Source organism: Taeniopygia guttata, chromosome 26 (genome assembly GCF_048771995.1).
Source record: "Taeniopygia guttata chromosome 26, bTaeGut7.mat, whole genome shotgun sequence".
NCBI classification, from domain to species: Eukaryota; Metazoa; Chordata; class Aves; order Passeriformes; family Estrildidae; genus Taeniopygia; species Taeniopygia guttata.
The window spans coordinates 652,974-675,432 of NC_133051.1; the positions used below are offsets into that span (position 1 = coordinate 652,974).

Sequence of the window (22,459 nt, forward strand, 5' to 3'; positions counted from 1 at the left end):
TCCTGGCTTGTGCACGTGGAGAAGGAACACCCGGCAAAGCAGAGATCTGAAAGGAACGTTGGATTTATTTCTACAAAGACCGGCATGGAAGGGATGTGTGACAGAAAATCTCCAGATTCAGAGACTCTCTCGTGGCTTTGGGTGGCTTCTGCTGCTTGGCCCAAACTGTGGTTCAGGGCCAGGGCTCAGCTCAGCTGCCTCGGTGGCTTTCCAGAGGGAACAGTTTCTGCAGGTTGAGCAGGAACCCCGCTGGTGGGGCAGGGCACTGGCAGCAGATCCTGCTGCAGGACTTCTCTGAAGTGTTCCTGGTTGGAAAAAGCCCTCTTCAAGAGCCCATTGCCAAAAAGGACAATTCTGTGCTGCGTTACAGACTCCTGGAGGGTCCTGCCCCGGGCTGCCAGGGCTCAGCACAGGGATGCCCCGGTGTGCAGAGGGCACCGAGCAGCTGGGCTCCCACCCAGACCCGTCCTGCCGGGCCCCAGGTGTCCCAGCACGGCTCCAGGACTACGTTCTCCTGACGTTCTCCAGGCGGTAGCTGCTGAGGAGCAGGGAGTCCAGGAGCTCCGGGGCCAGGCTGCGCAGCAGGAGCATGCTGCCCACGGCCGGGGACGGGTAGTGCAGCTCCCTGCGGCGCAGGGCTCCGGCCCGGATGATCTCCAGGGCACACTCCTCCTTGGGCGCCGGCGTCTGCGGGATGACGTGCGAGACGGCGCGCACGGCGCTCTCTGCAAGGGACAGGGACGTGTCAGGGGGACACGGCCAGCAGCGCACCAGCGTGTCTGGGGCATCCTCCAACCCACACACTCCGGGGAGCAGACCTGCTCAACAAGGCTTAGAACGGTGAAAATAACCATTATAAGAAGTCCTTCCCTTTGCTTTCCACCTCTTGAGAGGCCACAGGACCTCCCCTGAGTTCACCGAGGCGGTGGCAGAGTCAAAGGCCTCAGGGCACACTTTTTGAAGGGTTGGGGTGCTGTTTCCAGAGCTGCACAGACTCTGCAGGAGGAGGCTCCAGCGCAGGGGCAGAGCAGGCTGGCACCAGGGACTGGTGGGCTCAGCTGGGCAGTGCCTGGCACGGGCTGTGCCGTGGGGTCCCGGTGGGGCTGAGCTCACCTGTGTTGATGTAGCCCAGGATGCAGAGCGTGATGGAAACGTTGACCTTGTCTATGATGAGTTCCTGCCTCAAGGAGCTGAAAAATCCGTCTAAGGCGAACTTGGTTGCGGAATAGGGAGCAGTAAAAGGGCCAGCAATTTTACCTGAACAGAGACACAGTGCTGGGCTTCAGGTGCTGGGCAGGCACCTGCTGCACAACCCTCCCTCCTCTTGCCCTGCCAGTGCTGGGATTTAGGGTGTTGGAATAAGCTGCCATGGATGCCGGAGAGAAATAAACACGCAGGAATGTTCAAAATGTAACGTGTGGCACAAAGGGCCTCCCAGAGCAGCTGATGCTGCTCTTGTGTCCCTGCAGGGATTGAAAATGTGTTGGGATGTGGCCATGCCTGTGAAATCACCTGCACTGCAGCCTGTGAAGGTGATCAGAGGGTGCCAGGAGACTGACAGGACAAAAGAGAAATTTCCCAGAGGATTTGAACTGTGCACCAAAGAGCTGAGCCAGGTGCTGACCCTGAGCCCCAGCTCTGCTTGGGACCTTCCTCTGCCTTTGGAAGCGGAGTCTCAGAGGGATCCGTGGCAGGCAGAGAAGGGCTGCGTTAGGAGCTCACCCGCTATGGATGAAACCACCACGATGCTGCCCTCGCTCTCCTTCAGCAGGGGCAGGGCAGCCGTGGCCAAGGCCACGTAGCTGATGAAGTTGGTCTCCATGAGCGTTCGGACGTGCTCCACGTCCCCGCTGAAGAAGGTGAAGCTGCTCTGGCCGATGTGGTTCAGGATCAGCATGTCCAGGCCACCTGGGGGCAGAGCAGTTTGCCTCCAAACCTGCACCTCCCGAGGCTGGGCTGTGTGGGGTGAGGGGCAGCTCCGCAGCACCTACCCCAGGTGTTCTCCGCCTCCCTCAGCACCTCCTCGGGCAGGCTGGGGCTGGCCATGGAGCCGCTGATGTAGCGGGCGGAGGCAGCGCCGAGCTCCAGGCATCGCTCCACAACCTGGGGACAGAACGGGCGTGGATGGGCTCCCCTGCCTGGAACCCCCGTCCCAGCTGCTCCTGTCCTGGGCCAGGAAGGGCCGGTGCTGGGGAAGCCGTGGGGAGGATCTGCAGGGCACCAGGCGTGCCCGGGCTGGGGTGGGTATCCCCATCCCGCCAGCACGCCCTGCTCGCCGTTTACTTTCTGCAGCCTGGCCTCTGTGCGTGCCGTGAGCAGCAGGTGGGCCTCCATCCGGGCCAGGTGATAAGCCATCTGCTCCCCGATGCCGCTGCTGGCTCCCGTCACGATCACCCGCTTGCCCCGCAGCATCTCTGGGAGGAGGCGCAGGGCTCAGGGCTCGCTGTCCCTCTGCGGGCACCGCGCTCTCCCCGTCCCTGCGGCTCCTCTCTGGCCCTGCGGCCTCCTCAGACCCCGCTGGAGCCCGAGCCCTAAGCCCAGAGCACGTGTGAGGCTTCAGCTCGGCGAGCCGGCCAACAGAGAGATGAAATGTTTGAAAACCACTTGTTTCCCGAAGAAGTCATTTCCAGAGGTCAGCCCCTGTCCCGGCAGAGCGGTGCAGTTCCCTGAGTTTCCCGTGCTCTGACCCTTGCTGGGGCGGTCTGACCTGCCCTCGGTGCCGCTCGGGCTCTGCCAGCCCCTGCCAGCCCCGCTGCGGCACACGCCGCCCCTCTGGCGCTGCTCCTGCAGCCGCTCTCCCGCACTGCACTTACCTTCACTGAACTTCCCAGGGGCTGAGTAAAAATAAAAGGCCAGCGCTGCTCCCAGCAAAGGGATGAGAACCTTCAGGAGCAATCCCATCCCTCTGCAGAGCTACAGCAGGACCAGACGAGCCCCACGGGGAGGTGAAGCTGGCTGGAGCTCGCAAATGGGGCTGGGAAGTTTGGAGCCGGTTCTTATCTCACACAAAGTTTGCTGGTATCTGTTGGACCTTTTCTTTGCCCTGTCGATGATTTAGCAAACATTAACCTAATGAAGCGTGTGGCTTTGGACTTTAGGCTGTCCCTTTGCACCCTTGGCCTGCCAGGAGAGTCAGGCAGCTTTTTGAGAGAGCTGAAGGGAAGGCACTGAGCAGAGCAGTGGGTGCATGGCCTGGCCGGCTGGGACAGCAGTGTCCCCTCTGAGCAGACATCCACGGGACGAGTGGACATCCCTCTCTCCCCACTCCAATTTCCATTTTCCAACCACTGCTGCTGATTCTGGTTTGTCCTCTGGGATATCACCACGGATAGAACACTGGCAGTTTGCTGGCTCCTACCCCTAAAAAATATCACTGTTGGGGAATCCATGGGTGGCCAAAGGCAGTAGAAGGGCCAAGTGGATGAATAGGAAAGATCTTCAGCTTTCCCAGGGTTGTGATTCTGCTCTGTGTTCTGCAGGTGGCAAATGGGGTTGAGGGTGATTTCCTGGAAGTTTAAAGGGCAGAACCCACTCTGTGTGTGCTGGTTTGTGTGGGTGATCTTGGGGTGAGGAGAAATTAGGGAGGAATTGTTCCCTGTGAGGGTGGGAGGCCCTGGCAGAGGTGCCCAGAGCAGCTGCGGCTGCCCCTGGATCCCTGGCAGTGCCCAGTGGAGCCGTGCCCACCAACAGCTGAGAAAGGCGATAAAACCCCGCCAGCACACGCAGAGCTGTCCGGTTAATACACTTTATTTAAAAATTAGCTCAACAACGAGTGTTCCTTGGCCTGGCGGGGAGATCAGGGCGCGGAGCCGCCGCTGCGGGTCCCGCTCTGTCCCTGCGGGTGCCGCCAGCGCATCACGAACCGGGCGGCGGCCACGGCGGCCAGGAGCGGGGATGGCCGGGGACCCTCCGGGGCCGGGGACCCTCCGGGGACCCTGCGGGGACCCTCTGGGGACCCTCCGGGGCGGGGACCCTGCGGGGCCGCGGCTCAGTGCTGCGGGCGGGGGGCGCCGGGGGTCGCGGGCAGGCGGTAGCGGCTCCGCACCAGGTAGTCGAGCAGCTCGGCGGCGCAGTCCCGCAGCAGCAGCGGCAGCCGCGTGGAGCTGTAGCGGTAGTAGAGCTCCCTCCGGCGCAGCGCCGCGCCCTTGAGGATCTCCAGCGCGCACTCGTCCCGCGGCGCCGGACGCTCCGCCAGCACCTCCGCGGCAGCGCGCACTGCGCGCTCTGCGGGCGGGCGGACCGGGATGGGGGTCAGCGGGACCCCCGGGGGATGCGGGATCAGCGGGACCCCCGGAGGATGCGGGGAGAGCAGGGACCCCGGGGGATGCGGGGAGAGTGGGGACATCCGGGGGAAACGGGGAGAGCGGGGACCCCCGGGGGATGCGGGGAGAGCGGGGACCCCCGGGGGATGCGGGTCAATGGGGACCCCCGGGGGATGCGGGGTCAGCGGGACCCCCGGGGGATGTGGGGTCAGCGGGACCCCCGGGGGATGTGGGGTCAGCGGGACCCCCGGGGGATGCGGGGAGAGCAGGGACCCCCGTGGGATGCGGGGAGAGCGGGGACCTCCGGAGGATGCGGGTCAGTGGGGACCCCCGGGGGATGCGGGTCAGTGGGGACCCCCGGAGGATGCGGGTCAGTGGGGACCCCCGGGGGATGCGGGGTCAGTGGGGACCCCCCGGAGATGTGGAACCAGCAGGGACCCCCGGAGATGTGGAGCCAGCAGGGACCCCCGGGGGATGCGGGTCAGCGGGGACCCAAAGGGCTGTTGGGCTGTGCCAGCCTGGAAGCGGTGCCCGTGTTTACGTGGCACGGGCAGTAAATGGCTTTGGAGGCTGTTTTTGGGGGCAGACAGGTGGGATCCCCCCGAGAGGCTGCAGGAGAAGGGGTCGGGATGGGGGTGCTCAGCCCTGAGCAGGGCTGGAACAGCTCCGCTCTCACCCGTGTCGATGAAGCCGAGGATGCAGAGCGTGATGGAAACATTGATGCTCTGAATGGCGAACTCCTGCCTCAGGGAGCTGAAAAATCCATCCAGGGCAAACTTAGTCGCAGAGTAGGGGACGGTAAAGGGGAACCCGACTTTACCTGGACACAGGGCGAAGTTCTGTGTTAGCACACGAGGCTGCTCTGCCTGAGCTGCTCTTTTGCCCTTCCTCAGAGACAGGATTTTACCACTGGGGTGTCATCCTAGCACCTGAGCAGCAGCTTTACAAATATTCTTGCTGTCTTCCAGCTCTTCAGGCCAAAGCTGTGGCTCCCATCTCTGCTCAGGGCAGGGGCAGCCCACAGGAGCCACAAAACCCTCCAAGGGGAGAGACAGAGCAAAGGTGAAACTCCTGTCCCCGGCCTGAGCTGCTCAGCAGGACACTGACCACCACAGCAGCTGTGGGGTTTAACTGCAGCGCTGGTCAAAAACCACAATGGGGCTGTTGCATTGAGCAGAAATCAAATTCCAGCAAGACAATGCCAACCCCATCTGGGTTTGGGTGTTGGGGCTGGTTTTGGTGGGGTTTTAGTGCTAGGCAGTTATGGCTCCTGGAGGATGCCTGGTGTGTCTGTCAACCAGCCCAGGTGCCTTTTGAGTGCCTGGTGGCACTGCCCACTCACCTGCCATGGATGAAACCACCACGATGCTGCCCTCGCTCTCCTTCAGCATGGGCAGGGCTGACGTGGTCATGGCCACGTAGCTGAGGAAGTTGATTTCCAGGAGCTTTCGGACGTGCTCCACGTCCCCATCAAAAAAGCCAAAGTAGGATGCACCGACGTGGTTAAGGATCAGCATGTCAAGGCCTCCTGCAAGCAGAAAAATGGGCATCAGTGCTGGGGAAGAGGGCTGCACCCAGCACAACAACATTTTCTGGGAGCAGAATAAGTGTAATCCAAGGAAATCCAAGGAAATCAGGTTTCTGGGTCAGAGCTATGGCCTGTTATCTCCAGAGCAGGGATACAGCCTGGATGGTGGCTGCCAGTAAATATTTTGTTGTGATACATTTTTTAGTTCAAAACACAAATGCCATGGCCCAGGGGAGATCACCCTGAGCTGTCTGTGGGCCGGGGGGGAGAGGGAGCAGGGCTGGTGCATTTCTGTGCCGTGACCCATGGCCACAGTGGCCAGGGCTGCCGGACCCCGGCGCTGGGCTGATGAAATCCAGGGCTGTGACACTGCAGCAGGATGCCAGGAGGCCACAGAGCTGAAATTGAGAGCGCAGTTCAGTGTGAGAGGCAGCAACGCCGGCAGAGGGGCAGAATTAGGGGAGAATTTTTCCCATCTGGCCCCATCTCTCCCGCTTTATTTTGCGTGTGGTGAAAGGCGTGGCCGGGCCGGGATGCTGGCGCTGTGCAGAGCGGGTTCAGACGTACCCAGCGCGGCCTGGGCCTCCCTCACCACGTGCTGGGCGAAGGCCGTGTCCTCCATGGTGCCGCTGACGAAGCGCGCCGAGGCTGCTCCCAGCTCCAGGCAGCGCCGGACCACCTGCAGACAGCGGGGCTGGGCAGCCCTGTCCCTGCCTGGAGCTTGTCCCTGCCCTGGGAACCCATCCCTGCCCAGAGCCCCCATCCCTGCCCAGAGCCCTGTCCCTGCCCGGAGCTTGTCCCTGCCCAGAGACTGTCCCTGCCCAGAGCCCCCATCCCTGCCCAGAGCCTGTCCCTGCCCTGGGAACCCATCCCTGCCCAGAGCCCCATCCCTGCCCAGAGCCCTGTCCCTGCCCGGAGCCTGTCCCTGCCCAGAGCCCCCATCCTTGCCCGGAGCCCCATCCCTGCCCGGAGCCCTGTCCCTGCCTGGAGCCCATCCCTGCCCAGAGCCCTGTACCTGCTCTGGGAACCCATCCCTGCCTGGAGCCCTGTCCCTGCCCGGAGCCTGTCCCTGCCCAGAGACCAACCCTGCCCAGAGCCCTGTCCCTGCCCAGAGCCCCATCCCTGCCCTGGGAACCCATCCCTGCCCAGAGCCCTGTACCTGCCCAGAGACCAACCCTGCCCAGAGCCCTGTCCCTGCCCAGAGACCAACCCTGCCCAGAGCCCTGTCCCTGCCCAGAGCCTGTACCTGCCCAGAGACCAACCCTGCCCAGAGCCCATCCCTGCCCAGAGCCCATCCCTGCCCTGGGAACCCATCCCTGCCCAGAGCCCCATCCCTGCCCAGAGCCCCCATCCCTGCTCCAGAGCCCCATCCCTGCTCTGGGAACCCATCCCTGCTCTGGGAACCCATCCCTGCTCCAGAGCCCCATCCCTGCCCAGAGCCCCATCCCTGCCCAGAGCCCCATCCCTGCCCTGGGAACCCATCCCTTCCCTGGGAACCCATCCCTGCCCAGCCCCATCCCTGCTCCAGGGTCCTCTCCCTGCCCCGTCCCCCTCCCTGCCCCGGAGCCTGCTGGCTCAGGTGTGGGTGTTGGAGCTCCCTGTGATGTGTCCCCACCTTAAACCAGCGGTTTGGGTTTTTGGGAGTGTGTTTGGAGCCTTGGGAACTTCAAAGGGAGCCCGGGAAATGCTTCCTTGGCTGAGCCCTGGTTACCCGAGGCAGTCTGGCTGGAGCTGCAGCGTGCAGGAATGAGGGTGTGGGGATGGGGGTGGGGGTGAGTGTGGGGATGGGGCTGGGGGTGAGTGTGGGAATATGTGTGGGGATGTGTGTGGGTGTGTGTGTGGGAGTGTGTGTGCAGCTCGGGCGCTGCAGCGTGGGCTGCAGGGAGCTGCGGCTGCAGCAGGGACTGCGGCTGTGCAGGGCCTCCAGGGCACAGGGTGACACCAGCTCCCAGGGCACAGGGGTCTGTCACTGTGCCTGGGTGGGCCCTGTCACTGTCACTGTGCCCAGGTGTCATCTGTGAATGTCACAGTGCTCAATGGTGTGACCTGTCACTGTCACCATGCCTGGCCAGGACCTGTGACTGTCACCGTGCCCAGGTGTGACCTGTGAATGTCACAGTGCTCAGGTGTGACCTGTGACTGTCACCGTGCCCAGGTGTGACCTGTGAATGTCACAGTGCTCAGGTGTGACCTGTCACTGTCACCGTGCCCAGGTGTGGTCTGTCACAGTGCCCAGGTGACAGTGGCAGAGATGTGGATGTTCCTGCGGCCTGTGCCGTGGGTGTCCCTGTGCTGTGCTGTGCTGTGCTGTGCTGTGCTGTGCTGTGCTGTGCTGTGCTGAGCTGTGCTGTGCTGGCGGGTCCCGTCCCTGTGCCCGTGCCCTGCCAGGAGCAGGAGCCAGGTGCCACTCACGTTCTGCAGCCTGGCCTCTGTGCGTGCCGTGAGCAGGACGTGGGAGCCCATCCTGGCCAGGTGATAAGCCATCTGCTCCCCGATGCCCGTGCTGGCTCCCGTCACGATCACCCGCTTGCCCCGCAGCATCTCTGGGAGGGAGGCACGGCCAGTTTTGGTTATTATTCCACCCAAAGCAGCACAGTTGCTGTGTGCCCCTCGGCCCAACGTTAACTGGGAGCTGAAGGAGTGCCAAGCACCCACACCAGCCCGGCTCTCCCAAATCATGGAAAAGCTGCGGAGCTGCTGCATCTCCCCGGGACTGCAGCAACACAGGGACAGCTCTGGGCTCCCCCAGCAGCTTTTTCCACAAGCCAGGGCACAATTTATCAACTCTGTAATAAAAGCAATCCACTGAGTGCGTGCTCCAAACTTTAACGCTTACAAACCCCATTTATAAAACTTTTCCTGCACACGGGGAAATGGAGCACTCGGTGCCCTCTCCCTCTCGCCCCCTGCCTCACCTGCTGCCTCAGGAGCTTTTCTGCCTTGTTCAGTTTGGTTTTAAATCTTTGTCAAAGCAGCTCCCAGTATCTGCCACCACACAAAGGCTCGGCCGTGCCGTGCCCCGGGCTTTGTCCGGTCTCTACACAAAACACCCAAATGTGGCTTTTTTCGCTTTTTCCTAAAGTCAGATTCACTTTGGATACTTACCCGGTTTGAAAGTGTCCCTCGCAGAATAGAACCAGAAGGCCAAAACCAATCCCAGAGAGGGAATAAGAATCTTTTTCAACCGACCCATCCCACTGTGGAGTCAGGAAATGCAGCAGGGGAGAGAAGGAAGGAACAAAAATCCCTCTGCAGAGCTGCTGCCGAGGGAAGCAGCAGTGTGACCCTTTAAAAACTTGTTAGCAGAGGAGCTGCGGCTTCCAGAGCCCTGGAAAATCCCAGGTGGGCGGATGGATGAGCCAGGCAAAGCCTTTGGTTCGCTCCCTGCTGCTCGGCCTGGCCAGCGGGGCTGTTTGGGTTCTGCCCGGCTCTTTTCATATTTCCTGTCCTACATTAAAATGCAGAATTTTGTACAACACCCTGGAAGAGGTGTGTCTTTGCTGAGCAGCATCAAGTTTCACTCGGAGAACATCAGAGGGAGCCCAGTGCAGGTGGTTGAACGTTGTCCTTCATTCCTGCAGGCCCCGGGCAGAGATGTGCCCGGCTCTGGCAGGGACACCCCCACTGCTCCTGTGCCCCCCAAAGCTGCCCCTGCCCCGGGCTGCTGGCAGCAGGGACCCAGCAGCACATTGCACCCCAACAGCCCCAGCAACGCTCTGCTGAGGCAGGGCTGGGTTTTTAATCTCTTTTTTTTTGTCTGTGAGCAGGGGCTGGGCTGGACCCATCTGTGGGGTGCAGCCACCTCAGCCCCAAGGGGGGTTTGCAGGGAAACACTGGATGTTTTCTGCAGAGAAATCAGTGGCCTTGCTGCCATGGCTCCTCCTTTGGGTTTTGCAAGAGCTTTATTCTGACTTTTAAATGAATATAATTGTGAGGAAAGCCCACAGAACACCCTGTAGCTCCCCAAGCCTCAGCAAAGCCAGCGCTGTGGGCCTTGTGCCATGGGGATAAAGCTCGTCCCAGCTTTGCTCTGGGGTCTCCATCCCTGGGGAAGGCTGAGGGAGCTCTTTGTGCCCTGCCAGAGCCTCACTGCTCTGCTGGGACCAAAGCTGTGTTTGCAGCTGCACTCCTCACCTTCCTGGGCACAGCACTCTGCTTGTCTCTGACAGACCCAGGCAGAATTGTCCAGTGGCTCTTTCCCCTCCTATGGCATCTTTAAAGCTCAAGTGCTTTCCTTCAGCGCTGTGCCTGGCAGGGCCTTGCTGCTGCTTTATGGAGGATATTTTTCCTTTTCTGCCTTTCTGCTCCCCTCTCAACTCTGCCTGTGATAAGAAGCTCTCAGCCCACTCTGGGTCAGATAAAACCAGCACAGCCATTGCTTTTCCTGCCTCCCTTTGGGGGAACTGAGCTGTGATCGTGGGGCAACCATTTCATCCTTGGCTATGGAAAGGGAAAGAAAATGAAGTAATTAACTGTATCTCAGCTGGGACCTTGTCTGTGGCCGGCAGGGAGAGAGGCTCTGCTCAAGATATTTTAGTTTATTACTGGCATTAGCAAAGCAATAACCACCAACCTTTGTGCACCATCTGCGAGTGTGACGGGAAGGAATTGTGTTCTTTGATCCGTGGGGATGGAGCACGGGGGGATTCCGGAGCCAGCACCGGCCCACCGTGCTGCTGGTGGCGAGAACTGCGGGGTTGGGCTGGGGTTTTGCAAAGTGGCTGACAATGAAGGACTGAAATATGGAATATTTCGGACAAAGCCGAGCCCAGTTTTCCGTAGAAGCAGTTGTGCTGTGTGGTGTGTGGAGGGGAGCGGGGTTTGCTCGTGGCGCTGCCCACGGGGTTTGTTCCCAGCTGCCATCCCCGCCAGGCTGCTGCTGCTCCTCACTCCCACTCGCAGCTTTTTCTGGCCTTGTTTTCCTGTCTGCAGATGAAGAACTTGTTTTGAACTTTTCCTGGGGGCGGGGAGCAGGAAAGGCTGGCGGGGAAGAGTTTTCTGGTGCTGGCTGCTCCGAGCCTCGGTGGGGCAGAGCCCAGCGCCGTGCCCAGAGCCGTGGGATGCTGTGCCCACTGTGCCCAGCCCTGTGCCCGCCGTGCCCAGCCCTGCCGCTCCTGGAACACCTCTCTGGGGTGGTCCCCACAGATTCCCATCCCGCTCTTCTCGTGGCTTGGGGGGGAAACTTGTCCTGGCAGAAACCGGGAGAGGGGAAATTGGAAACTGGAAATTGGAGAGCCCTGCAGGAGCGCGTTCCAGGGCACGGCTGGGCCGGGGCAGGTTTCTGCAGGCAGCTCCAAGGCTCAAAACACTTGGCAGGAATTTGGAAACCACTTTTTTTTTTTCTTTTTTCCCTTTTTTTGAGTGATATTTGTCTTTTTTCAAATAATTTTCAAACCTTGGTCAAATGCAGAGGATTTTCCTTTGTCTTTTCTTCTTTTTTTTTTTTCTCTTCTTTTTCTCAGAGACATTAAAATATTATTTTTCCTACCCAGCTGTGCCAGAGCCCTTTGCCATGAACACAGCTCTAATTCCTTTTTTTACAGGGCCATCACCATATCAAGGCTGCCCCCAGTTCTACTTTTCCACTTGCACATCCTGCAGAAGAACCCCATTGCTGTCACAGCTACACCGCTGGAAGTGCACTCCCAGTCCCAAGGGAGATGAGAGGATTGGAGGGTGGCTTTGGCTCGGTTTGACATCACATTTCTGCACACTGCTGGTTCAGAGAAATTACTGTGATGTTCAAGTAATTTCCAAGCCCTAAATTTGTGTTTTTTCTCTGTGTGACCAAATTGGGAATTGCTGCCTTGAAATGTCATGGTTGGAGCTGTGGCTGCTCAGAGCCTTGGCTGCTGTCCACGTTCCCAGTGCCCTTGGGGCTGGGGGGCTGAGGCTGATACTCTTATCTGCACCCCTAAATTTAGCCTGGCAGCCCCGGGGGTATGCAGTGTCCGCACTGCAAATAGCAGCGAGGACTCTGAAGGCATCCAGAGCCCCGAGGGGAGGGCCCCAGCCCCAGGGATCAATGAGTGCCTGACAGCTCCGGGCTGAAATCAGACCTTCGAAAGATGGCTACAGACAAAGCCTCACCGGATTTTGTGCCAGCTGCATTTTCCCTGAGAATTCAATGCACCAGGAGAGTGTCATGTTTACAGGCTGGAACAAACCAGATTCAGACAACAGAAATCCACCTCAGGGGAACCCAGCAATGTCACTCAGCCCTGGGGCAATGTGCGGCTCTCCCCAGCAGTTTGTCCCGCAGGGTCTGGGTTTAACTCAGCCCTAAATGCTCTCCCCAGCTGCTCCCTGGTCCTGCCTGGGCCTCATCCCATCTGGTTTCTCTCTGCTCTATCCCGGCGTTTGTAATTAAACTATTTTGCAATTGGCCCGGGGGCTGTGGCCATCTGGGCTGTGGGATGCTGTGGGATGCTGTGGGATGCTGTGGGATGCTGTGGGATGCTGTGGAATGTTGTGGGATGTTGTAGGATGCTCTGGGATGCTCTGGGGTGCTCTGGGATGTTGTAGGATGCTGTGGGATGTTGTAGGATGCTGTGGGATGCTCTGGGGTGCTGTGGAATGTTGCAGGATGCTGTGGGATGCAGTGGAATGCTGTGGAATGTTGTAGGATGCTCTGGGATGCTGTGGGATGCTGTAGGATGCTATAGGGTGCTCTGGGATGTTGTAGGATGCTCTGGGATGCTCTGGGGTGCTCTGGAATGTTGTAGGGTGCTGTGGGATGCTATGGGATGCTGTAGGATGCTATAGGGTGCTCTGGGATGTTGTAGGATGCTGTGGGGTCACTGTCACTGTTGTAGTGGTGTCAGAAGTGCCAAAGCAAGTCCCGCACACTCTGGATTTGTTGAGTACTTCGAACAAGGCTTGAGGCGGTCCTCGGGGTAGAATCGGTGATTAACACAGCTCTAATTGCCCCTCTGCAGGGAGCCAGCGCCGCTCCGTCCCTGCAGTGCCCCGGGCGAGGGGCAGCAGCCCGGGCTGGCCCCAGGCTGGCCCGGCCGGGTGAGCTGTGAGCGGTGCCATTCCGAGCCGGGCGGTGCCACCCCGAGCCGGGCAGGAGCGGGGCAGGAAGAGGAAGAGGAAGAGGAAGAGGAAGAGGAAGAGGGACAGGAGCAGGAGCAGGAGCGGGGCAGGAGCAGGAGCAGGACAGAGCCCTTCCTCTGCGGGTCCTGCCCAGCAGGGCTGCCTTTAGCTGGCTGATCCCCTGAGCTGCCTTAGGAGCAGCTTTTCCCACCGCTCCCAGCCCTCTTTGCTCTAAGCTCATAACCCGGGCTGGGAGCCTGGGAGGAGGCGGTGTGGGCAGCAGGGCAGGCACAGCGGGGTTTGGGGGGTCCCCTTTCCCAGTGCCCCTCTCCCAGTGCCAGGCTGGCACACCTGGAGCAGCACTGCTCCGGGACACGGAGTTTCTTTAACCCGGCCCTGCTGAACGCTCCCAGCTGCCCGGGCCGGCCTGGGGCTCTCCCCTGGCTTTGATCCGCCCCAGCCGGGCTCTGGCAGTGCCCCCATCCCTGCCACAGCCCCCCGTGTGCCACCGGGATGCCAGCCAGCCTTCCCTGCTGAATGTCACACCTCGGTAAAGCTGGAATGGGCCCACCATGGGCATCCTCAGCTGCTGGCTCCCTTCAGGCTGAATTCTGTTTTCCCATGAAACTTCCATTGGTATCAGGGAGGGTTAACTAAAAAATATTTTTTTAAATTATCTTTTTATCTCCTCTTTCCATTCCTCATTCTATTTCTTTCCCCTTCCATTTATCCCTGTGTTTTCCCATCCCTCTTTCCATTTCTCCTTTTTCTCTTAAGAAACTTATGTTTTTCCTCCCTCCAAAAAAACACCCCAAGGTTGTCTCAGCCGCCTTGCCAGAGACCAAAGGGTTTGTTACCGACTAAATGAAGTAATTCTCAAACATTATTTTAAATTGAACTATAATTTTGACTGAGGAAAAAGTACCTTAAATTTGAAAGCTTGAGCAGAGTTTTTGTGCAGATTCTGGGTGGGATTCTTTCTCCACTCTGTGCTGCTGGGTTTGTTTTGGTAACAGAAATAATTGTCAACAGAATGAATAGTGGGTTGTGTATTATGAAAATGAAATAGTGAACTTCAGCCTATTCTGATATTTTCAGGTCCTGATCTTACGTTGTGCAGCTCTGGGAGGAGCTTGCATTGGGCACTGAGGTCTGGCAGGGCTTTTTCATTTTCCATGAACCAGCGTTTGGCTGAGTTGTTTTGCTTTTAGAGAGAGGCACGCTGCTGGTGCATCTCCCTGTGCCTGTGAGGTGTGATCTGCTGCTCCCCTGCCCTGCGCTGCCTTTGGGCAGCTGAGGAGGATTTTCTGCCCGGATTTCTGCCCTGCTCAGGACTGGCGGGGCTGTTTGCTGCCCTCCCCTCTGAAGTGCGGTCGGGATCACTCAGCCCTGGCTGGCTGGAGACTCTGTTTGACTGACATGGCTTAGTCCCAAATGCAGCAGATTCTTGCTAAGCCCCAGAACATTTTTTAAATAGGTGAAAGTCCTCTAATGAGGCTGGCAGCGCTCTGAGTGGAGCCTGAAGCCTGGGACAGTTTCCTCAGCCTCCAGCCTGCTGTGCTATCTCGGGCTTTTTCCGTGTGACACCCTGTGACTCTGGAATCCAGCGTCACTCTGCACGCTCAGGTGTCTGTGGTGCCTTTGTGAAAGACCCCAGGAGAGGTGGAGGGGTTCTGCTTTGGGGATTTTTAGCTGTGCAGCAGCTGGAGCCTGTTGGAGGGCTGCCAGGGCAAGAACGGGGTTTAGATTTATTTTAAACCAGTTCTGTGCACACGTGGCCGTGGCAGAGATAAATCTGTGCCATTGAACCCAGATAACCCCTGAAGCACAGCCCCACCTCCAGCTGGGGCATGTGGCACCCGTGTGACACAAATGCCACCTCCGTGTGACAGAAATGCCACCTCCACCTCCGTGTGACACAAATGCCACCTCCTCCCCGCCTTGGGAAGGAGCAGAGGGAGAGGCAGAGCAGAGCAGCCCCTGTGGGGTTTGTGGGGTTTATGGGGAGGGGCAGCCCCCTCCTCCCCTGTCCCCTGCGTCCCCCCTGCCCCCTAAAAGGAGCCAGAGCCGTGAGCAAACCCTCTGCAGACCAGCACCAGAAGGCTTGGAAAATAACAGCAGCAAGAGAGAGCACTGGTACCATATAAAATATTTATTGATCTTGCAAAATGGTGTAAAATGCGTCCGTAAGAAAAATAAGAAACCGTGCTGTGCGTGGCGCACAGGTTTATACCAACAAAAGGTATTTTTCCCCACTGCTGCACAGCAGCAAATATAACCCTTCACTTCTGCAGTCTCCTTCAGCCGAGCCTTCTCTTGGTGCTGGCACCGAGCGGAGTCTCTGGGCGGTGGGGCCGGCCTAGGACGCGTGCTGCCGGGTCACCAGAGCCCTCTGCAGCCCCGGCACGGCCGCCTTGCCCTTGGCCAGCACCAAACCCTCCCGGTGCTGCGGCTCCGGCTGCTCCCGGGCCGCCGCCGCCTTCTCCTTGTCCCGCTCCTCCTCCGGGCTGGCCTCGGAGCCGAAGGGGCTGCACACGGTCTCCACCAGGCCGATCACCACCCCGAAGAAGGCCAGCACGCTGCCCAGCATGTACAGCTTGACCATCTTCCTGCTGGGCTTCTGGCTGAGCATTTCTTTGGCGAAGGGGAGCAGCTCATGCACGGTTTCCATCTCGGTTCTGCAGTGGTGGGTTTGGATGGCGCTGCTGGAAGAGAAGAGAGAGGGACACGAGTTCAATCCAGCTGCTGTGGTGGCAGAGCTCCCCGGGCTCCCCGAGCCCCCTGCAGACCCGCAGCTGGGCTTTAAATGGGGATTGGGGATTTTTGCTAAAGGTTTGCCTCAGGAAAAAACACACTCCCTGTCCCCGCGGTGCCCCGGGACCGAGCCACCCTCCCCGGGACCGAGCCACCCTCCCCGGGACCGAGTCACCCTCCCCAGGCTGCGGTGGGCACACACCGCTGCTGCCACGCGTTTTGAGCACCGTCCTGTCCCGTCCCGCCCCGTCCCATCGCATCCCGCATCCCCCCGCAGCCCTTACCGCTGTTGGTGCAGGGCTGAGCAGTGCAGGGATCGCTGCGGTGTTGGTGCAGGGCTGAGCGGTGCAGGGAGCAGTGCAGGAGCGCTGCGGTGTTGCGGTGGTGCTGCTGTCGCTGTCGCTGTCGCTGTCGCAGCCGCTCCGCTGCAGCCGCTGCCCGGGGCCGCCGCCGCCGCCTTTTATCGCTGCCGGGGCGGGCGGGGCGGGGGCCGGGCCGGGAGCGGGGCCCGGAGCTCGGCCAGCGCGGCCCCCCCGCGCTTGGCAGCTCCTGCCCCTAATCCGGCCAGAAGGAAAAAAAAAACCGCTTTTTTTTTTTTTTTTTTAGACCCTTTCCTCCCCCACTTTGTAAATATTTTTATTTTTTTATTTATCTCCTCTTTCCATTCCTCCTTCACTTCTTTCTCCTTCCATTTCTCCTTGTGTTTTCCCATCCCTCCTTCCATTTCTCCTTTTTGTCTTAAAAAACTTATGTTTTTCCTTCCTCCAAAAAAACACCCCAAGGTTGTCTCAGTCTAATTCCCAAACCAGAGATCTGATGCCCGACTTGCTGTGCAGCGCTGTACCTGCTTCTGCAAGAAATATTTCCTGTGTTCACAGGAGCTTTGCCGCTTGCCCGGGAGGCTGGGAGAGGATCTGTATCCACGGCTCCAAAGCAGGGCAGCGTTTGGATCGGGGCCTGGGGCTGTGCGGGGCCAAGTCAGAAAAATGCCCCTGCCTTGCTCCAAGTCAGAAAAACGCCCCTGCCTTGCTCCAAGTCAGAAAAACGCCCCTGCCTTGCTGCCCGCTTGGGGAAGGGGCTGGGAAAGGGGAAGGGGCTGGGAAAGGGGAAGGGGAAGGGGCTGAGGAAATGCGCCAAGGCCACAGCAATGTCACCGGGCCGAGCAGGACGCTGTCTGTGCAGGGTTCCTCCAGGTGCCCCAAGGGAACCGGTGACTCTGCAGGTGGGACAGCCCCTGCCCTCCTGGGAGGGAGAGAACTTTGGGGAGCTCCAGAGCGGGGGGAGCTTACATCAACTTCAGATCCACTCTTCACTTTTCCTGCACTTGGTGCTGAATCTGTGTCACCCCTTTGTGTCACCCCTTTGTGTCACCCCTTGTGTCACACTTTGTGTCACCCTTTGTGGCACCCTTTGTGTCACCCTTTGTGTCACCCTTTGTGGCACCCTTTGTGTCACCCTTTGTGTCGCCCTTTGTGGCACCCTCTGTGCCACCTGCAGCACGGTGCTCTTTCCATCCTGGGCTGCAGCCAGGCAGTGTTGCAGCAATACCCCCGGCATTACTGATGATGCAAGAACGATTGCATCATCGTCGCCATCACCATCATCGGCTGCAGGTCAGTCGGAGCAGACGCTGCTCTGGCAGCAGGAATGCTCTGGGTTCCATGCACATCTCAGCAGCTAAAGCCACGAGAAGTTGTTGGGATTTCCAGCAGATGACGGACTCTGGGTCAGACTTCTTGGCTGATCCGTGTGCTGAGAGGATGGGAATGGCTCTGCTGGGCAGTGTATAGAAATTGAAATATCAGCTGATGTTGTAGCAGCAGTTTTAGGGAGAGGTTGGTGCGTGTTGAAGGAGGCAAAGCTCCCTCCCTCCCTTCCCTGCTGCTCCCCAGTTTTTGATGCCCCCACACCGCTGGGTTCCCTGCCCACGAGAGGTGCCAGGGCTCTGCTGAGCCACCTGAGAAGGGGCAGGGCCCTTGAACCCTTGAATCGGAGGGGATTTCCCCTCTCCAGAGCTGAGCTGTGCGGGGCGTGTGGGGCACTGAGTCACCCCCGGCTCCTGACATCCCGCACGTCCCAGAGGCTGCCCCTGCCCGCCACGCTCCAAGGAAACGCTCCTGCTGAAAATTGGGCTGTTCTTTCTTTTTCTGCAAGTTGAGTCTGCTTAGGAAATTGTATTGCAAGACTGGCTGTAAAAGTTGCTAAAGACTCGTCTATCCCTCCTCAGCGTCTGGGTTTTTTTACTTTAAATAAAGGGTCCTTATCTTCTCTGCCAACTTGGCAGCCGGGGTTGCAGCCGATTCCTGAGTTCGGGCTGAGTTTTTTCTCTTCTGCAACGCTCAGAAAAATGGCCATTGGAGAAAAGATAGCTGGAGGAGACAGCGACCAGACAGGGGAAGTTCAAGGTCAGGGCTGCTCCCGCAGCTCTTTGGGGGTCACGGTGCTGCTCCAGGGGGAGCTGGGGCTGCCCCAGCCCTGCTCAGCCCCAGCAGCAGCGGCTGGGCTGGGGCTGCCCCGGCCCCACACAAAGGCCGCTGTGAACCCTTGGAGTTGTGACATTTCACTTACAAAAGTGATTTTCGGTTGGTTTCGGCTTTTTCAGGCAGGGTTTTGTTGCCTGCTGAGCCTTGTGTTTGCAAGACTTTTCCTGAGGGCTGGGAAGGGTGCTCTTGTTGGTAAAATGCTGATGGAGATGTCCCTGCATTCCCAAAGTACTGAGAGCTGGAGCTTTAGGGCTGACACAGAGCTCAGGATAATTTAATAACTGTTTAGTTCAATAATAAACTAATCAGCTGATAATCACCTCTGGCAAACACTTCTCATAGCAGCACTCAGATTGTGTTCATCTAATTTGACAACATTTAATTCAATTTTGGTTTAGATTTCAGTAACAAAGTCTGTGCAAGCTCGTCGTGTGGAGTGGACATTTAAATTGAATTAGGTGGATAAAACGATTAATGATTAACACCAAATTAGACTAATTTTAGCTGTTCTAAATCTTATTTAGGAGAGTCTGCATGAGGATGTTGTCCGGTTTAATCGCAACTTTGATTAAAGCAGGCTTTGTCCTGGGGGAGCCGCGGGAGTTTCACGTCACGGGGGGAAGAGCTGAGCCCGAACCTCCCGAGCAGCGGCAGCAGCGCGGCTCAGCCCGAATCCGGCTGGGATGGAGCGGGGATGGAGAGGGGATGGAGAGGGGATGGAGCCGGGATGGAGTGGGGATGGAGCCGGGATGGAAAGGGGATGGAGCTGGGATGGAGAGGGGATGGAGAGGGGATGGAGAGGGGATGGAGCGGGGATGGAGAGGGGATGGAGCGGGGATGGAGCAGGGATGGAGTGGGGATGGAGCCGGGATGGAAAGGGGATGGAGCTGGGATGGAGCCGGGATGGAGCCGGGATGGAAAGGGGATGGAGCTGGGATGGAGAGGGGATGGAGCGGGGATGGAGATGGGATGGAGCTGGGATGGAGAGGGGATGGAGCGGGGATGGAGATGGGATGGGGAGAGGGGATGGAGAGGGGATGGAGAGGGGATGGAGCTGGGATGGAGTCAGGATGGAGAGGGGATGGAGAGGGGATGGAGAGGGGATGGAGAGGGGATGGAGAGGGGATGGAGCGGGGATGGAGCTGGGATGGGGAGGGGATGGAGCTGGGATGGAGCGGGGATAGAGAGGGGATGCGGCAGCTCGGGCACGATGCTCCGGAGCCGCCCGGAGCCGCCAGCTGGGCAGATCTGCCGGAGCTGCTCGGGGATGCTCAGCTGTGGCAGCCGGGTGCTCTGCCGGGCTGAGTGTCCTCCTGGCACGGGTCACCTCGGCACCCGGGGGTGACCTTGGCCGTGCTCTGGGGCGCGGAGCGAGCCCGGCTGCCAGCCCTGAGGAGGTGCTCAGCTCCGGTTTCACCGGCCCGGAGCTGGCACATTCCTCAGCCCGGGGCTGGCACATTCCTCAGCCCGGGCTGGCACGCTCCTTCTGCCCGGGCTGGCACACTCCCGGCTGGCACGGCAGGCGCTGGCCATGCCGCGGGTGCGTGCTGGAGGCTCCGGGAGGAGGAGAGCTGCCCTGGGAGGGGCTGGGAGGGAAAGGGAGCTGCCCCTCCTGCCAGAACACTCCCAGAACACCCCCAGAACTGTTACTATGGCACACGAGAAAGAACGATGCCAGCTGCTGTTATTGCCGTGGTAAAAGACTTAATTTATTTCTTTTTTTACTCCAGCACTTAGAGTTTTCCAAAGGTGGCAGTGGATTGGAGGGTGAAAGTGCCACCTCTCCAACGAACTGGACAAACCACCAGTCTGTCAAATCTCCCTGCCTCTATGAAGGAATGCAGAACAATCAATGATTTACAGAATGTGTGTGAGAAGGTTTGCTACAAGAATGTAAACTCAGAAGGCTTTAGAAAGTCCTGGTCACTGCGGTGCCCTGGTCACTGCGGTGCCCTGGTCACTGTGGGGCCCTGGTCACTGTGCTGCCCTGGTCACTGCGGTGCCCTGTGCGGGCTCTGAGGGCCGATGCCAGCCCCGGGCCGGTCCCAGAGGCACAGGGACTCTGCTGCTGGTGCCCAGCACTGTCCAGTGCCCCTGCCTCTGGGGACAGCTCCTGGAGCATGGCACAGCCAAGGTGGGCTGGGCAGCAGCACGGGAACCACACGGAGCTGCCACCTCATCCCCCACGGGTCCCGAGTGGGTCGGGCACTGCCCGTGCCCAGCGTGAGCTCCGTGGGCTGTGCCCACCCTCAGCCCAGCCAGGCAGGGCAGCAAAGGTGGGACCAGCCTCTGTTCTACCTGGGCAGCTCAAAGCTGGCAGGCAGGAGCAGCAAACAGCGTGTCCTGCCTGTCACACGGGGGAATCTGTGCCTCAAAGGATGTCCTAAATGTCCCTAAATGTTCATGCAAACATCTGCCCTGGGAGTCGGTGGAGAGGCTTTGGGGGGTTCGCTGGCTGGCACCAGGGGTGCAGAGACCCCTCCATTCCACGGCCTGGAAAGCCTAAACCCCCAGAGGGGAGCTGGCTGCTTTCCTAATGGAATATTTTCCTGTTTAGAAAATGGGGACGTGACAAAAATAACGCTGCAAGGATAATTTTATCAAGGTCCCGGTGGAAAGCGAGCACAGTGCCAGCCTGTGCCCTGCCAGCTCTGCACCGTGTCCCTCGTGCTTGGGGGGCTGTGCCCAGCCCTGCTGCCCTTCGGGGATACTGGGGATACTGGGGATACTGGGGGTACTGGGGATACTGGGGCATTCTGTGCCGACCCATCGTGGGTCAGGCCACAGAGGGTGGGGAAAGGATCTGGGGGGAAAAGGAAAACCCAATTTAAGGGCAAATCCTGAGCCTTTGCTTTGCTGTCCAAGTGGTGTGGAAGGGATCTGGGGCACCTCTGTGCTCCTGTGCTGGGCTGGGCGTGGAGCAGGTGCTGAGCTCTGGCTGTCCCTCCCTGGCTGCAGGGCCCTGCCCAGCTGTGCCCACAGCTGGCACTGCTGCAGGGCTGCACTGGAGCCTGCGGCCACAGGGCTGCTGCACTTTGGAGCCAGCTCCCAGGGTTATTGGAATTTCAACCTAAAGTAGGTCAGTGGCGTTTTGGTCCAAAGTTTTATTTGCTTTCAGAGCAGGTTTTCAGAACACGAATTGGAATTTCGTCAGGAATTCCTGAAATGCTTTTAAAGGTAATCATGGTAATTAGCAAAGGAGTGATTTAAATCATCTCTGCTGGAATAAGGAGGTGGTTTGCTGGTCAGATTAGAATTAAAATGGGAAATGAAAAGATCAGCTGGGGGAAAACCTCTTTTATTACTGATATCATTAATCCTCCAACAGAGAGGGTTATCAGAAACTTACAACATGAGACATCATTTCTTACCCCGATAAAACTCTCCCAAGTTTTCCTCTTCCCAAGCAGCTTCAGTGCCTCCAGCTCCATGTCCTGGGACGCTTCCAGGTTCTCCCACAAAGGCTGCAGGCACCTGGCAGGACTCAGGCTGTGCCTGCCCAGTGATGGGAGGTTTCATCCCAGCTCCGAGTCCGGACTCTGCCCTCCCCTGTGCCGAGATCCTGCTCAGCATAAGCAAATTATCCCCCTGCCTGTTTTTTTCCATTGTAAGGCAGCTGCTCGTGCAGCAAATGTGCTTTCAGGGATTGTGCTTCAGACATTTGTTAATCCTTCGGTGAAAATTGTAACAGCAGCATTAAGTATTGTTCAATTTCTGTATGCTTGAACTATAGAACTCTCCTCAAGCAGCATCCTTCTCCTTGTGGAGGTTTTGCATTTCAAGGGATTAATGTTCTTTATGCAGTGCTCTGTCCTTGATTTCCAGCTCCTTTTGTGTTTCTGTCAGCTCCAGAGAGAGAAGTTAAAAACTAAACAGAGCAGGAACGTTCCCGCCTGGCCAGGGCTGGCTGAGGGTGTCACAGCAGCTGAATCCAAAGCTGCTGAACTCAAACAGTGTCCTTGGAAAAGCTCCTGGGGGAATGAAGCACTCGCGTGCCTCTAATCTGAACAGAAAGTATTGTCAGCCTGGAGGAAGTAAAACAGAGCCACTCATGCAGGAGTCACATCCTTTCCCACTTGGGCTGTGAGGCCTGAGTGTGCTCAGTCCTGAGTTCAGCCAGTTCTGATTCACCCTGGGAGTGCAGAGGGGGACCTGCAGTGCCTTCCTCCCCTGTGCTCATCCCCCTGCAGAACCTTCCTCCCCTGTGCTCATCTCATGGGCTTCAGATCCTTCTTTCCCTGTGCTCATCCCATGGGCTCCAGAACCTTCCTAGCCTGTGCTGCTCCTGTGAGTCCCTGGGATCCTGCCTGGCACAGGGATCCTGCCTGGCACCAATCTCAGCCTCTCCTGCTGCCTTGGGTCCCTGGGATCCTGCCTGGCACCAATCTCAGCCG

At 58.7% G+C, this 22,459-nt stretch overlaps 3 protein-coding genes across 5 annotated transcripts in view; all 3 read right to left on the reverse strand.

Annotated features, from left to right (window-relative positions):
• Positions 1-47: 47 nt before the first annotated feature.
• LOC100225021 (11-beta-hydroxysteroid dehydrogenase 1) lies at positions 48-3,043 on the reverse strand. Its single transcript, XM_002196384.5, has 6 exons — positions 2,814-3,043; positions 2,284-2,414; positions 1,992-2,103; positions 1,723-1,908; positions 1,114-1,257; positions 48-725 (listed from the first exon to the last, which is right to left on the reverse strand). The coding sequence occupies exons 1-6, from the start codon at positions 2,899-2,901 to the stop codon at positions 505-507; spliced, it is 882 nt and encodes a 293-aa protein (XP_002196420.5). The 5' UTR covers positions 2,902-3,043; the 3' UTR covers positions 48-504.
• Positions 3,044-3,731: 688 nt separating this feature from the next.
• LOC100222111 (11-beta-hydroxysteroid dehydrogenase 1) lies at positions 3,732-9,461 on the reverse strand. Its single transcript, XM_030292143.4, has 6 exons — positions 8,896-9,461; positions 8,203-8,333; positions 6,358-6,469; positions 5,605-5,790; positions 4,939-5,082; positions 3,732-4,224 (listed from the first exon to the last, which is right to left on the reverse strand). Exons 1-6 carry the CDS (start codon positions 8,981-8,983, stop codon positions 3,989-3,991), a joined length of 897 nt encoding a protein of 298 aa, XP_030148003.4. The 5' UTR covers positions 8,984-9,461; the 3' UTR covers positions 3,732-3,988.
• Positions 9,462-14,965: 5,504 nt separating this feature from the next.
• The window catches only part of G0S2 (G0/G1 switch 2), a 64,462-nt gene continuing 56,968 nt past the window's right edge, over positions 14,966-22,459 (reverse strand). Inside the window, exons 2-3 of one of the 3 annotated variants that reach the window (XM_072918875.1) lie at positions 15,867-15,988; positions 14,966-15,533 (exon numbers count right to left, since the gene is read on the reverse strand). In XM_072918875.1, coding sequence (XP_072774976.1) covers positions 15,188-15,499 — 312 coding nt within the window. In that variant the 5' untranslated portion in view covers positions 15,500-15,533; positions 15,867-15,988 and the 3' untranslated portion in view covers positions 14,966-15,187. Of the gene's footprint in view, positions 15,534-15,866; positions 16,036-22,459 lie in introns of those variants that run through there. The other 2 variants (XM_030292060.4, XM_002198652.7) reach the window with 2 other exon arrangements.

Coding starts and splice junctions, on each gene's coding strand:
- LOC100225021 (XM_002196384.5), bottom strand. CDS start 2,901: ATGGGATTGCTCCTGAAGGTTCTCATCCCTTTGCTGGGAGCAGCGCTG. Junction 1,258..1,722: donor GGTGGTTTCATCCATAGCGG/GTGAGCTCCTAA, acceptor GTCTCTGTTCAG/GTAAAATTGCTGGCCCTTTT. Junction 726..1,113: donor CCTGGGCTACATCAACACAG/GTGAGCTCAGCC, acceptor TGTCCCTTGCAG/AGAGCGCCGTGCGCGCCGTC.
- LOC100222111 (XM_030292143.4), bottom strand. CDS start 8,983: ATGGGTCGGTTGAAAAAGATTCTTATTCCCTCTCTGGGATTGGTTTTG. Junction 8,334..8,895: donor GAGGGACACTTTCAAACCGG/GTAAGTATCCAA, acceptor CCTCCCTCCCAG/AGATGCTGCGGGGCAAGCGG. Junction 4,225..4,938: donor CCTCGGCTTCATCGACACGG/GTGAGAGCGGAG, acceptor GCCCGCCCGCAG/AGCGCGCAGTGCGCGCTGCC.